The sequence below is a fragment of the Polypterus senegalus genome, chromosome 7 (assembly GCF_016835505.1).
Source record: "Polypterus senegalus isolate Bchr_013 chromosome 7, ASM1683550v1, whole genome shotgun sequence".
Classification (NCBI taxonomy): domain Eukaryota; kingdom Metazoa; phylum Chordata; class Cladistia; order Polypteriformes; family Polypteridae; genus Polypterus; species Polypterus senegalus.
The window spans coordinates 55697136-55709787 of record NC_053160.1 but is presented as its reverse complement, the minus strand read 5'-3'; the positions used below and the strand labels follow the sequence as shown (position 1 = coordinate 55709787).

Below are 12652 nucleotides of genomic sequence, written 5' to 3'. Positions count from 1 at the left end.
AGTCAGGAAAGAGAAAACAAAAGATAGAGCAATAGCAGAGAACAGAGAATGAAATGAAAGAAGTGATGATGGAGATGGCAGGAGGAGTGTAAACCAGTGCAAGAGGTTGGAAGCAGGTAGCTGGGTGAGGAGCCTCAAGGAGAGAATATGATGGACACTTGAAGGACTCAAGAGGGTCTACTCCAGTTGAGCAATTCCAGTAGCTGGAGTGACCCAGTCCTCACAGTGGGCTGCAGCATAAGTCCGGGGTGAGGCAGCGGGAGACTGAAAGAGCCCGGCTCAGACTGAGAGCCCTGCTTGGTGCCTGCAGCCATCAGGGACCCAGGCCTGTTTAAAAAGGTTGGCCATGCCTGTCAGCCGGAGGAATTCTCATGTTGTTGGATCTGCAAAGGGAAAGCTGTTTTTAGAAGGAAGCACCAGGAATTACGCATCTTTGAACAGCTTTTACCTTTTTTTTTGTTTTTAACCTGCCATTGATTTTAACTCGGTTTCAACTGAACAGATTTATTATATTTGTTTTAGCCTCTTGTGGTTTGCTTCAGTTTTGTGGATTGTTTTATTTGATTATTTGTTTAAGATGGTTTCACACTACCCTATTGAACACTTTTGTTTTAGTTTGTTTTTAATAAAAACATTGTTATTTTTGCACCTACCCCTTGGCTAGATGTGTCCTCATTTACCCAACTTATCTCACTTATGACTATTGATGGTTGCAGGTTCAAGAAGCTCCCAAATGGAACAGGGGGCATGGAGCCAATCCACACAGTCACAATATCTTTATCTTTATCTTGTCATATAATAAAATATTTTAATAAATGATGACTCTTAAAAGTGAAATCAATAACAAATTATCACTTAATTAAATCTACATCACTTCTGGTGCATGGTTATGTGCATGAGTGTGCCTGCAGTGAACAGGCAACAGCATCCAAGGTGTAAATTTCTTCCTTTCACATTGCAGTTTCAGTTCAATCCTGTTCTCTGTACTAACTGATGAAAAAAACTTAAATCCAGAATATAAATGTAATTTTTCATATGTTTTTGTAATTAATTAATCAGTTTATTAAAAACTATTTAAAGATTAAAAATGGTACCTTATTCAGGAACACTCAAGTAATTCAAGGGTAATTTGTATAAATAATTAGTGACAACATGCTACAGACTTTCTCTTTACATTAACTGAAAAGTGTATTATGCATCATTCTCTTGGAGTTAGTTGCATTTTTCAGGCTGTTAACTGCCAAGCCGGATGTAAGAAAACCCACTTTGACAGCACCCATGTTACAGTTATGCTTAGGTAGCCTATTGATACATTTAAGATGCAGGTTATGTTCATAATTGACTCAGAGTTGCAGTGTATAAGTTAAATCAAGGCCTTTTTTCATGTTTGAAGAAGTTTTTTTTACCCCTCTACTGGTATGTGTACCTGCATGTGCTATCAAACTGATACAGATGATTCAAAATATAGCAGAATGACTTGTGTTCAGTCAGTATAGATAGGTGCATGTCAGTCCTATTTTTCAGTCACTACACTGGCTCTTTGTAGCTCTCCCAATGTATATGGAGATCTGTGAAAGGTTCATTTTTCCTTCTCAACCACTTACGTCTGCTAGTGAACGCCACATAGTAATGCCATGTCTTTGTGGCTTTAACACCTAATGTGCTTTAATAACCAACTTATTCATAGAAACCCAGTTACTAATATGCAATGTAAACCCTTATTCCAGTTAGAGAAACTGGAATACTGATCTCTGAGAAACAAGGTAAACACATGTAGATTTCTTTGACTTGATTATTTGGTCATGTAAAGCCTTAACTGGGTTACAGTTAAATCTTTTGTAGTCTGCATATGTCTGCTGCACTCTGTTAGTCTGCACATGTGTTAGTGCCACGCGCTTTCAGCAGCCGCAGGTAGAAGAGGGTGGAAGCATTCCCAAGATGCAAAAGCTAAGGAAATTACATTATTTATTTCAGAAATCACTAAATTTACATTACAGTGCTAAACTGAGAAGCACAACCTCAGTAGCCGTGTTGTGGGAACATTAAAATTAGCAGGCATTGTTTAGGTATTTCTTTTACCTAATTCATGTTTATCTCAGTGTTTACTTCTATGATATGCTCTTTGCACTGCAACTTTAGGCAAAAGTGATTTAGTCCAACAGCATTTAATGTTTTTCATCCTATTTTTCCCAATTTGTTTTTTGTTTGTAATCAGCAGTTTTTATTTCTCTATGAAGAATGCAAACAGAAGATCTAATATTAAATGAAATTTGTCATTTATAGTCCCTCTCATGGGGTAAATAAAATGGAAGAAGTTAACTTTAATAAATATTTACTTAATTTCTTCAATAGCCTGAAGTCATTGAGCAACTCACTGGTTTAAAGGAATTCTGGATGGATGGAAACAGACTGACATTTGTTCCTGGGGTATGTTACCTTTATGTTACTTGAATTTATTTTATGCTCTTTTTTGTTATAGACGATGACATTTTTTTCCAAAAATATTTAGCAATTATATATTCAGCATAGTTATTCATTTACTTGCATATAGGTAAGATATTTTAAAATAGTGCTATATTTTATCAGCTGCTAGCTGAAATACCCAACGCTGTCCGGGAGGAAAGGAAAGTTGTTTTTTTTTTATTGTTAGAGAAAAATATAAATAAAAAAAAACTTTAAAAATAAATTAACAAACAATGAGGACTCACTAGTGTGCTTGTCTTGTGGTCTTGTATGTATGCTATCATCCAGATGATGCTTGGAATATCTAACTTTATGTAATTTGAAAAGCAACAGGGGCATGGTGCTGCTTAAACATAAAGAATGCTGGAAGTTGCCTGCTATATACTAACTGTGTAAGCCAGCATGGGATCCTAGAAAGTATTAAAATCATCAGAACTACTCTGGGCATCTCTCTACTATGAGGATTCGTGTTTCCGAGGTGCTTGCATTGTTTGTGCATTTGCAGCTAAGTGACTGTCTGTCTTAGGAGGTTTCCTTTGGCCGGTGTGCTGGCCTCGCTTGCGTATCCTCGGATCTGGAGCCCTTATCCCGACTCTACCTCTCACTTCCGGGTCAAACAGACACACCCACACTTGCACGCGTAGAACTCTTATTTAATTTCAAAAGTAACAGGGACACGTTGGTGCTCAAACATAAAGAATGCTGGCAGTCTCCTCCAGTTCGCCCTCTGGTGGTTGTTCTGAGTGTCAACAGGATGATAACGTGCATACAAGAGAGTAAGATCACCCCCAACCCTACCCAGGGAGGGTTGGGGTCGCTTAGGGCTGATTTCACCCTACCGTATTTTTAATCAACCACTGAGAAACATGTGTACCAAGTTTCATGAAAGTCGCTCGAGCCTTTTGGATGTAATGCTGGAACATGCATACACACATTTATGAAATGCAGCTATAAAACTATAACTGTTGCAATAGCAATTTTATTGCCATTTTCGACAAATGTGAGATTTCAATAGCTGTATTGTGTAAAATAGAACACTGTGGACAAGTTTGTTAATAAGTAACATTCATTTCATTTTGGTTTATTTTCAAGTTCTGCTTGGCTAATGTAAAAATATATGTAGATTTTGAAGTATTTTCCCATGTTTTAACATATTCTGTGTCTGATCTCCTTTCCATTATACTGTATAAGAAAATCATCATGGATTCTGAAATTAATAGTGTAATGACTATAGACCAACATCTGCACTAAGTAAATACAATAGAGAGATTTCTTCTGTACTATATTCTGTATCTATTTATTTAATGTATTCACTTCATTATACCAAAATAAAATGCAGCATTTAAACAAGTATTAACGAATGTATTTAATGTAAATGAAAATGTGCAATTAATTTTACAATATTTAATAGACCTAAAGTTTCTAAAGTATTTTTGCTGCCTGATTAATTTTTTTTACAATTAATGTACTTTTCATGTTTTTGTGCTTATTCTTGGCCTTCAGATTATTGGAAGTTTAAAGCAACTTACCTATTTAGATTTGTCTAAGAACAACATTGAAATGATTGATGATCAACTGGCAGGCTGTGAAAGTCTTCAGGATCTTTTGCTGTCCAATAATGCACTTCAGCAGCTTCCTGGATCAGTTGGTGTGCAAAATTTTTCATTTTTTTTCTTTGTTTAAGTTAGTATTTGATATATATATTTTTTTGCTTTCTTGTCTTTTTCTGTGCAAATTTTAAGTGTGATCTTATTGGTGCTAACAATTCTAATAAAATGCAGAATCTCAGCTGCTTTGCACAACTTTTTGAATCAATTAGTGCTCTTAGATGCATCTTTGGTTTTATTATAGCTATAGGATCATTTCTGATAGTTCTGCATGGTGATAGAAAAAAATAATACACGTTTTCAAATAAAACAGGATTTTCCTTCTTCATATGCTCATGTTCCAGTCTAAGATTAAAGTTTAATGATCATGATAGCCAAAAAAAGAAATGTATTCATACTGGATTTTTATTTTTAAATTACTCACCAAAATACTTCTATCAGTGTTTTAGTGTTAATTTGATATGTTGCCACCAACATTTTGGAAAGCACATTTATTTATTCTACATTATGTTTTTTAGAAGAATACAATACCAAAAGAAAAAAATAGTGCAAGACTTAAACCAAGGGAGTAAACCTCTGATTTTTAGAGATAATGGAGAACTTCATTCAGACTTTTCAACTATTAATTACTTGTCCCTTGGTAACAGTTTAGGTCTGTCAAAACTAGGGGAACCTAATTTCATAGTAGTACTTAACCCCAAATTTTTAGATGCCTTTAATTAACATGTTGTTTTTAGAGCCTCTGTCACACCACTCTGTTAGGACTAAGTGCCCTAATATTTAGCACTTATTTTTGTGCCAATAACATCTATAAGAGAGAGCTGTTTATTCAACAGCGTGACATCATCTACTTATATGCTTTGAGCATCTCAGCCATAAAGAGGGTACATTTTGGTAAGACTGTTAATTTTATACATTTAGATACCAACAATCCTGAACTGATTTTTTTGTGGTTTATCTAGCCTACTTGTCTCCCTATATCTTGATTTTCTGTAAATGTTTCCATCATCCTATGTTACCAGAAACAAACTTTTAAATATCACAGCTCAGCAATGGAGCAAAAATTTTTTTTTTTTTTTGGACCAAAAAAGCCTTACATGACCATGAACTACAGATAGTTGCTCCATGTTCCAAAAAATCTTTTCTGATGCCTCTGACATTTTAATTCCAGTTCTTTTGCTTATTATGAAGCTCCATTCTAAAACACTTGGTGGAGGCACCTTTTTAATATTTTGGCTACGCTGTGATAGATCCAGTTGTTGTATGTATATTTATCAGGGATAATCTTTTGCAATATTCAAATTACTCCTAAAACATGCTCTCTATATTGTGTATTTTAGAATGGCAATAGCTTTTTTTTCTGTGTGATTTTTTTTTTTCTAAACCTAATGTACATACATCGATTCTGTAGTGCAGGTCTACTGTCTCATTCTCCACCTTATTTATTAAGTCTTGACAGATACAAGCTCTTCCAAATATTTATCTAATTGTTATTATTCTTGTATTATGTAATTAACTGCACTTTTTGGTTTGTAGCTTTGAGTAGTCTTCATGAGTGCTTTATCAAAAGTAACATGCCAAATACTTCAGTTGACATTGCAGTTTTTATAATTGGCACCTAGTCTATAATGCAGTGATAAGGTTACATTCTTAAAACCCACATGGATCTAATTTAGGGTCATGATGGAAGAAACCTTTGCTACCACAATGCGAGAAACAACTCTGGACAGGGTGAAGGGCTCATTTTCACATATATCTACATTCACACTTAAACAGAGATGGTTTAGAATTGCTAGTTAAACCAACAATGATACATTCTTTAATCATTATCATTTTTTGGTCTCTCAAAAATGTATTGTCAGTTGAGCTCCCTGTAAAATTGAACCATTTCTGCTTAGTCTTTTACTAAGCTACAAAAAAAAATTAGTGTCCATAAGTAAGTATGATGATATAGTGCTGTATAAGCATTTACATTTGCTATACTGATTTTCTTTGCATATAAAATATTTTGTTTTATTTTAATCCTTGAAGTACCTGTTGTTGATCAATTTACTGTGTTTGTTAAACTTTAATAACAAGTTTGTGTATTTTTGTCAGGCTCACTAAAAAAACTTTCAGCACTCAAAATAGATGAGAACCAGATAATGTATCTGCCAGAAACAATAGGAGGGTAAGTTTAAATGAACGAGTTAACAAATAAGATGCCGTTATTTTTTTATTTATATTGCATTGAAAATGTCTTTTCCTCCTATCTGTTTTTGTATATTTGCATATTTTTCACAATGAATACTGTAAGACTGTCATGCAAAGCCTAGTAAACAAAAGTAATTCTAGCTGTATCGTCATCCCAAAACTTTATTATTTTATTTATTCACCTATGCAGTAACTATTTTCTCTTGTAAAAAAAGTAAACTCCATTTTAAATGCAATAATTGGTTTGGATACCTTTAGCAGCAAAAAATACAAGATGTTTTACATCATTTTTAATAGTTTTTACATTACTATGGGGGAATTTTGGACCAGTCATCTAGAACTGCTTGTTCAAAGTATATACTGTACTGTATTTCAGTGAAACATTGATTTAATTAGAAGTGTAGAGATATCCAGTTCATATTTTATATAGATATTTCCACTATACTACAGGATGAATTCTCTTTATCAAACAATCATTTTATATAGTGTGTTTCAATAGTTAATGCTATACAGCAAAATGAAGATTGAGGTGAACAACTACTTGTATATGCATCGGGTGGGTGAGTTAGCGGATATAATTGCTTTAAGCATAGTAATAGAAATCATATTGTTATTGCGTATTTTGTGAAAAGTGCTAACAAAGATGAGATTCACTGGTTAAACAGCATTAATGTGGTATAATGTGTAACTGCAGCCATTTTTATAGAACCTTTAAAAGAATGTCATTTTGCATAGGAAATGTTTTCTTCCCTTGTTTAGCCATATACAGTGAAAGTCTTTGAAATGTCTCTGATTTTGTTTAATATATATGAGTGTGAGTCCAGCCTTCTCCTTGCAGGTGAACTCCAGCCTATGTGATAATGTATGGTAAAACGTATTTGTAATGGGTTACTCCACACTTAAATATATTGTTCTGCTAGTTGCTCACATAGTATGTTTTAAATATTACTTTTACCAACAGAATGCTATGTTGCAGTCTTAATTAAAAATGCAAAGTCTGTCTCAAACTTTATATTTTTTCACCAAAAACTTAATACTGCAAATAACATTTTAATGACTTTTGATTTCTTAATGACAGTATTAAATATTGAGCATCATTTTACAAATAGGCTTTACGTTCTTTTTTTGTCTTATTTTACTTACAGAATATGAATCATTAACACATTAGCTTCTCCACTTAATATGCAAGTCATTTGTCTTTTCATTGTTACACAATTTGACTAACTAGCATGTAATTAAAAGATGCATGAATGTGTATATTTAATATATCTTCACAAATATCTCATATTGCTGTTTTCTGTTTGTTTTCTCCTTTTTTCTAGTCTTACTTCATTGGAAGAACTTGACTGTAGTTTTAATGAGATTGAAGCATTACCATCATCTATTGGGCATTTCACCAGCTTGCGCACTTTTGCTGCCGATCATAATTTTTTAACTCAGCTGCCACCCGAGGTAACTGTTTTAATCCATTTATACATATAAACCAATCTTCAAGCTTTGTACTCAAATATTCAGTGTTTTTGGGGTAGCCAAGTGAGTAACTCTGCAGTACTGCTTTACACATTCACAATCCTGTAGTCTAAATTTGTATATCTAGTTGTAGAAACAAATTGTGTTTATTGACAATGGTTTTCTGATGTATTCCCAGGCCTATGTGTTTATTTGCATGACAGAAACATGTTGGTTTTTAATGCCATGGCATCTGAAGGATCAAAGACCCCAGCCATTTTGTATTTGTTTTTTGACTTTGACTTGACCCTTTACAAAGAGAATTTTCTGGATTCCTTCTATCTGTCAATAATATTAAGCACTATAGAAGATGAAAGCCCTAATTGTAGCTTTTGGTATCTGGCTATGAATCCTTTTAACTTTGAAATTGTATTAACTTGTCTTATATATAAACATCTACCTGTGGAAGTGTGTGTGTCTGTCCGGCCCAGAGGTGAGAGGGGGAGTCGGGGTAAGGGCTCCATCTCTGAGGAAACAGAAAACTCGCTTAGCCGCTAATAACACAAGCGAGGCCAGCACGTCAACTAAACGAAACCTCAGAAGAAAGACAAAGTGTACTTTGCCGCTAACATCGGCAAAATGGTATCCCTTTTACTTTTCCTCAAGCCGCTAATGCACAAGCGATACGAGCATGTCGGCAAAACTAATTGTCCTAGGAGAGGGATGCCCAGTGTAGTTCCTTTCAATTATCTGACATCTCTACATTTCTTTTTTTTACCTGAAGATTTCAATAGCTTCCAGCACGGGCTTACACAGCTAGTTAGTTATATGAATAAATTGCATTTTGTAATGCTGGATGAATACATTATTTAAATGATACTGGAGGCCTGTCGGGAATGGGGGTGTTGGAATGGACACAGTCCAGTGTATTTCATGTATCAGTGCCTGTGTGTCTCTGCAGTTTTCTGCCAGTGTTCACAATTTTGCAGAACTGTTGCTTCATAAATGCTCAGAAATATACATAAGCCATTTCTTATGCAAAAGTTAAGATATATAAAATGGCAACTTGACCTCAAAATTGGCTTACGATTACGTAAAGTTTCGACCATCCATAAATTTGCAACATAAATTTTTGGAGCTTGGCACCAAAGCAACTCCAGGCACCAGGACAAATGAAGTGAAAAGAAAATCTCATTCCATTGAATATTTTAATAGTCAGTCAAATTCCATTGTCCATTCATCCATTTTTTTTAACCTGCTTTATCCTGAGCAGGGTCATATTATGGTTAACTGAGATGTTATCTAAATGTAGCAATCTTCAGTGCTGTCAGCAATCACTGCAAAATGCCTTCTGATCTCGCCATATCCACCTTGACTGTTAGGAAATTGAATGTTTCAGGCTAGCATCTTAATTATACCATCCAATACAGATGCCATTACAAGACTCAAGGTTGACTGAGATTCCTGTCCAGTTAGCCAGTTAATGTTGAAAAGTGCCTATCGCCAAATACCCTCCAATTAAATAGGAACTGTAATAGATCAGGCATTGCATGATTTCTGTGTGTAATGTATGCTCGAATTCGGCAAACAACTCTAAGAGGACAGCTCTAGGAAGTCAAAATTGGTCTATAAGGTAGTCACCCTCACTAAAACGTACACACATACTATTACCAACATTTAAATGACAGAAAACATTGTGTTTTTAAGTTTGTCTTCTTGGTTTAGCTGTGGTAAAAGAAGCACTTTCTTATTTTAATAAGTTAAGAAATGTACAAATAAAGTAACATTCAGGTTTAACTTAGTCACCTAATTTGAAAGTTGAAGCATTTTTTGTTATTTATTTGCTTCATCAAAGAGAAAGCTGTAACATTTTTGTTTTTTAATCGCCAATTCAGACTACTGATGATCTGTTTTTCCGACAGGAGCGTCTAATCAGATGTGTAAAAGAAGAAAATGATGAATTCAAAATACACAAGTAGTAGAAATAACCTCTCTCAAGCTAAATCTGAAACAGGAAACTAATCTGTAATTGAAATTGTACAGAGTATTCCTCTGTTTTCAGGATAAGCAACATGCAAGAGACTGCTAATATAGTGCATCCATGTGGGTGAGGTAACTCTGCCCATGTCAGTAAAAACCTCAAGTTCACATTCACAGAAGTTTGATTTGCTCTGTTTTCCCATGGTTTATAGTAAAGACGTCACTCGGAAACATGGCCAAATTTATATGGTGATTAGATCATGAAAATTCAAAAAGGCATGTTTTAAGTTATGCATGGTTACTACTGGGATGTAACAGGGGCCATACACACAGTTTTAAGAAGATACAAGATTTATTAAGGAACTTAGCATGGCAGTTGGTATACATACAGTTCTTTAAATCCAATTTTGTAAGTACACTGTTTTTTCATTTCATGCATAGGAAGAAATGTAGTATGGTATTTAAGCAAGGTTTAACATGTGGAAATGTCTGGCTCAGGTTTCCTAGAATTATTGATGCTGATTACAAACTCAAAGGAAAATTCCTGCAATAACATGCTTGTGTAAAATTAGCTAGAGATAAAGCATTTCAGTCACCTCTTACATTTGGTGGTGGTGTGTTCTGAACATTTAAATAAGGATCTCAGTATATTTTCTTTGAAGTTATTGTGTACAGTTTTTAGTCATATTTTACTTTGTGGTATAGGTTGGAAACTGGAAGAATGCAACAGTGCTTTTCCTACACTCAAACAAATTGGAGTCCTTACCAGAAGAAATGGGCGAGATGCAAAAACTAAAAGTAATCAATCTAAGTGATAACAGGTGGGTGAGAAAAAAAAATCTTTTTATTACAGTTTAAATTATTAGTTTCTTTATAACCAAGGCAATTAAAAAACTAGAAGTATTATGTTCTAGTTTTCTTTCTCAGTGTATGGGAATCTTAAGGATTTAATGAGTAATTATGTTGTCCAGAATAATGATCAAAAATGTTAAGGTATGTCATTGGGTTATAAATGTCAGTTATGAAAATGTCTGTTATGTTGTCTTAATTTAGGTGGTTTTGTTATTAGTAGTAATCTGCCTTAATATTAATGTTTTGCAGTTATGGCATTTGCAGTGTAACTATATAATCCAGATATGTTTACAATGTTTTTGTCAATTGGTCAAATATACAGTGGTACCTCGGTATACGTCCTTAATCTGTTCTAGATCCTTGGACTTATACCAAACAGGACGTATACCAAACAAATTTTTCCCATAAGAAATAAAGGGACAATGATAAATCCGTTCCCGTGAAAAATAATCCTATTGTTATTGCCATATTATACATTGATGGGGTTGTATAAAATAATTTAAACACTGCTTAATACTAAAATACATAAATACAAAAGCAATTAGATGAAATAAATGAAAATTAAACCTCACTTTACCTTTTAATAGCGTCATTGTTTTTCACATTCTCGGCATACGGTATGCAGCAGCCAAGTCCCTGATAACACATGCCACCTTCATACTTTTCAACAATCAATTCAAATTTACGCGAAAAACACAAAATGACGTGAAAATTCACAGAGAGTTATAGCACGGGTTCACTGCAAGCTAGCAACTACCATACTGACGCTCGTGGGCAGTCGTGGCTTTGTCTCGAGAAGTAAACAAGGGTAGTGACGGTGTTCTACCACGCGAGTCGTATTCCAAACAAAGGTCGTATACCAAGCAAAATTTTTTGCGTCTAAACAGGATGTATACCAAGTTGGACTTATTTCAAAGCAGACGTATACTGAGGTACAACTGTATAACTATATGTGGAATTCCACATATGTGTTGTTATTTATTATTTAATGTATTAATATAAAAGCTGATGATAAACCCAGGAATGTTGGAAAGAGCAATTTAGTTTGAGGATTTGTTTTCAAAAGCAGTAATTAATAAATGAAATGTTTGTGTATTTATGTAAGTGACATCAGTTTTTTGTCTATATACTGTTTTTTAAAGATCAAAAACAAAGCTGAAATTTCTTGTGTAGATTTTTATTTGTGTTACCTCTACTGCTGGAATGCATACTGCCTGGGTTGACTAAGTTTTTTAGTAATCATACTGGAATTACTAAAAATATAGCTTGGAATTTTGTTTTCTGAAGAGGTGATTGGCAACATCTTTACCAGCATGCTATAAGATGTTTTCGCTAATGATCTGCTACAGTCTGGTCTTCCTTTAATGGAGAAACATTGTGTCCTATTATTTGCTTACATACTCCCTGTTAGTTGCTCGATTCAATGTGCACCAGCATTTTCAGCTGAGGAGATCTCAGAATAAATCCCTGTGATTACCATGAGGTATATTTTATTTGCATTTCTGTTTTAGTTTGGAGAAAATTGCTAGCTTGACTATTCTTTGTCTTACGCAAGCTCTCAGCACAGTCATTTAAGAATAACTAAATATACATTTTGTTTTTCTTTTAATTCTTTTAATTTGGCATAGTTATTTTGGAGAGGAGAGGTTTTTTTTTTATATTGTGTGTGGTTTTATTACTTGTTTTCTTTAATTAGATACTTACTGTGCTCACCGTGGTATAGACTATACGTCAATATTATTTGGTTTATGAGATCTTTGATTATAAGTACTAAGTTTGTGTTGAATAAAGTGAAAATATTATTTCTTAATGTCTGTCAATGTAATATATTAGTTTGTAATGAAATTCATGAGGGCATTGGTCAAGGGGCAAACCTAAGACTATAGACAGTTTTATGGATTATCACTTTTTGTATTCTCTCTTATGGAATTATTCTCTTAACATAGGTTAAAGAACTTACCCTTCAGTTTTACCAAGCTGAACCAGCTAACTGCAATGTGGTTGTCAGAAAATCAGGTGAGTGGTTGGCATTTTGATATTTAACCTTTTGTTTATTTTTATCTTCCTTAGAATGTTTTGTCATCTGTAGCAGATTTTTTAGTATAGGT

General features: G+C 34.0%; 1 protein-coding gene across 4 annotated transcripts in view; it reads left to right on the top strand.

The window, feature by feature from the left end:
• The window catches only part of erbin (erbb2 interacting protein), a 313904-nt gene that overhangs the window by 234260 nt on the left and 66992 nt on the right, over positions 1–12652 (top strand). For all 4 annotated transcript variants that reach the window (XM_039758666.1, XM_039758665.1, XM_039758667.1 and 1 more), the window contains 6 exons: positions 2353–2427; positions 3967–4111; positions 6168–6240; positions 7586–7715; positions 10398–10513; positions 12491–12560. In XM_039758666.1, the coding sequence (XP_039614600.1) occupies positions 2353–2427; positions 3967–4111; positions 6168–6240; positions 7586–7715; positions 10398–10513; positions 12491–12560 (609 nt within the window). The remainder of the gene's footprint in view (positions 1–2352; positions 2428–3966; positions 4112–6167; positions 6241–7585; positions 7716–10397; positions 10514–12490; positions 12561–12652) is intronic.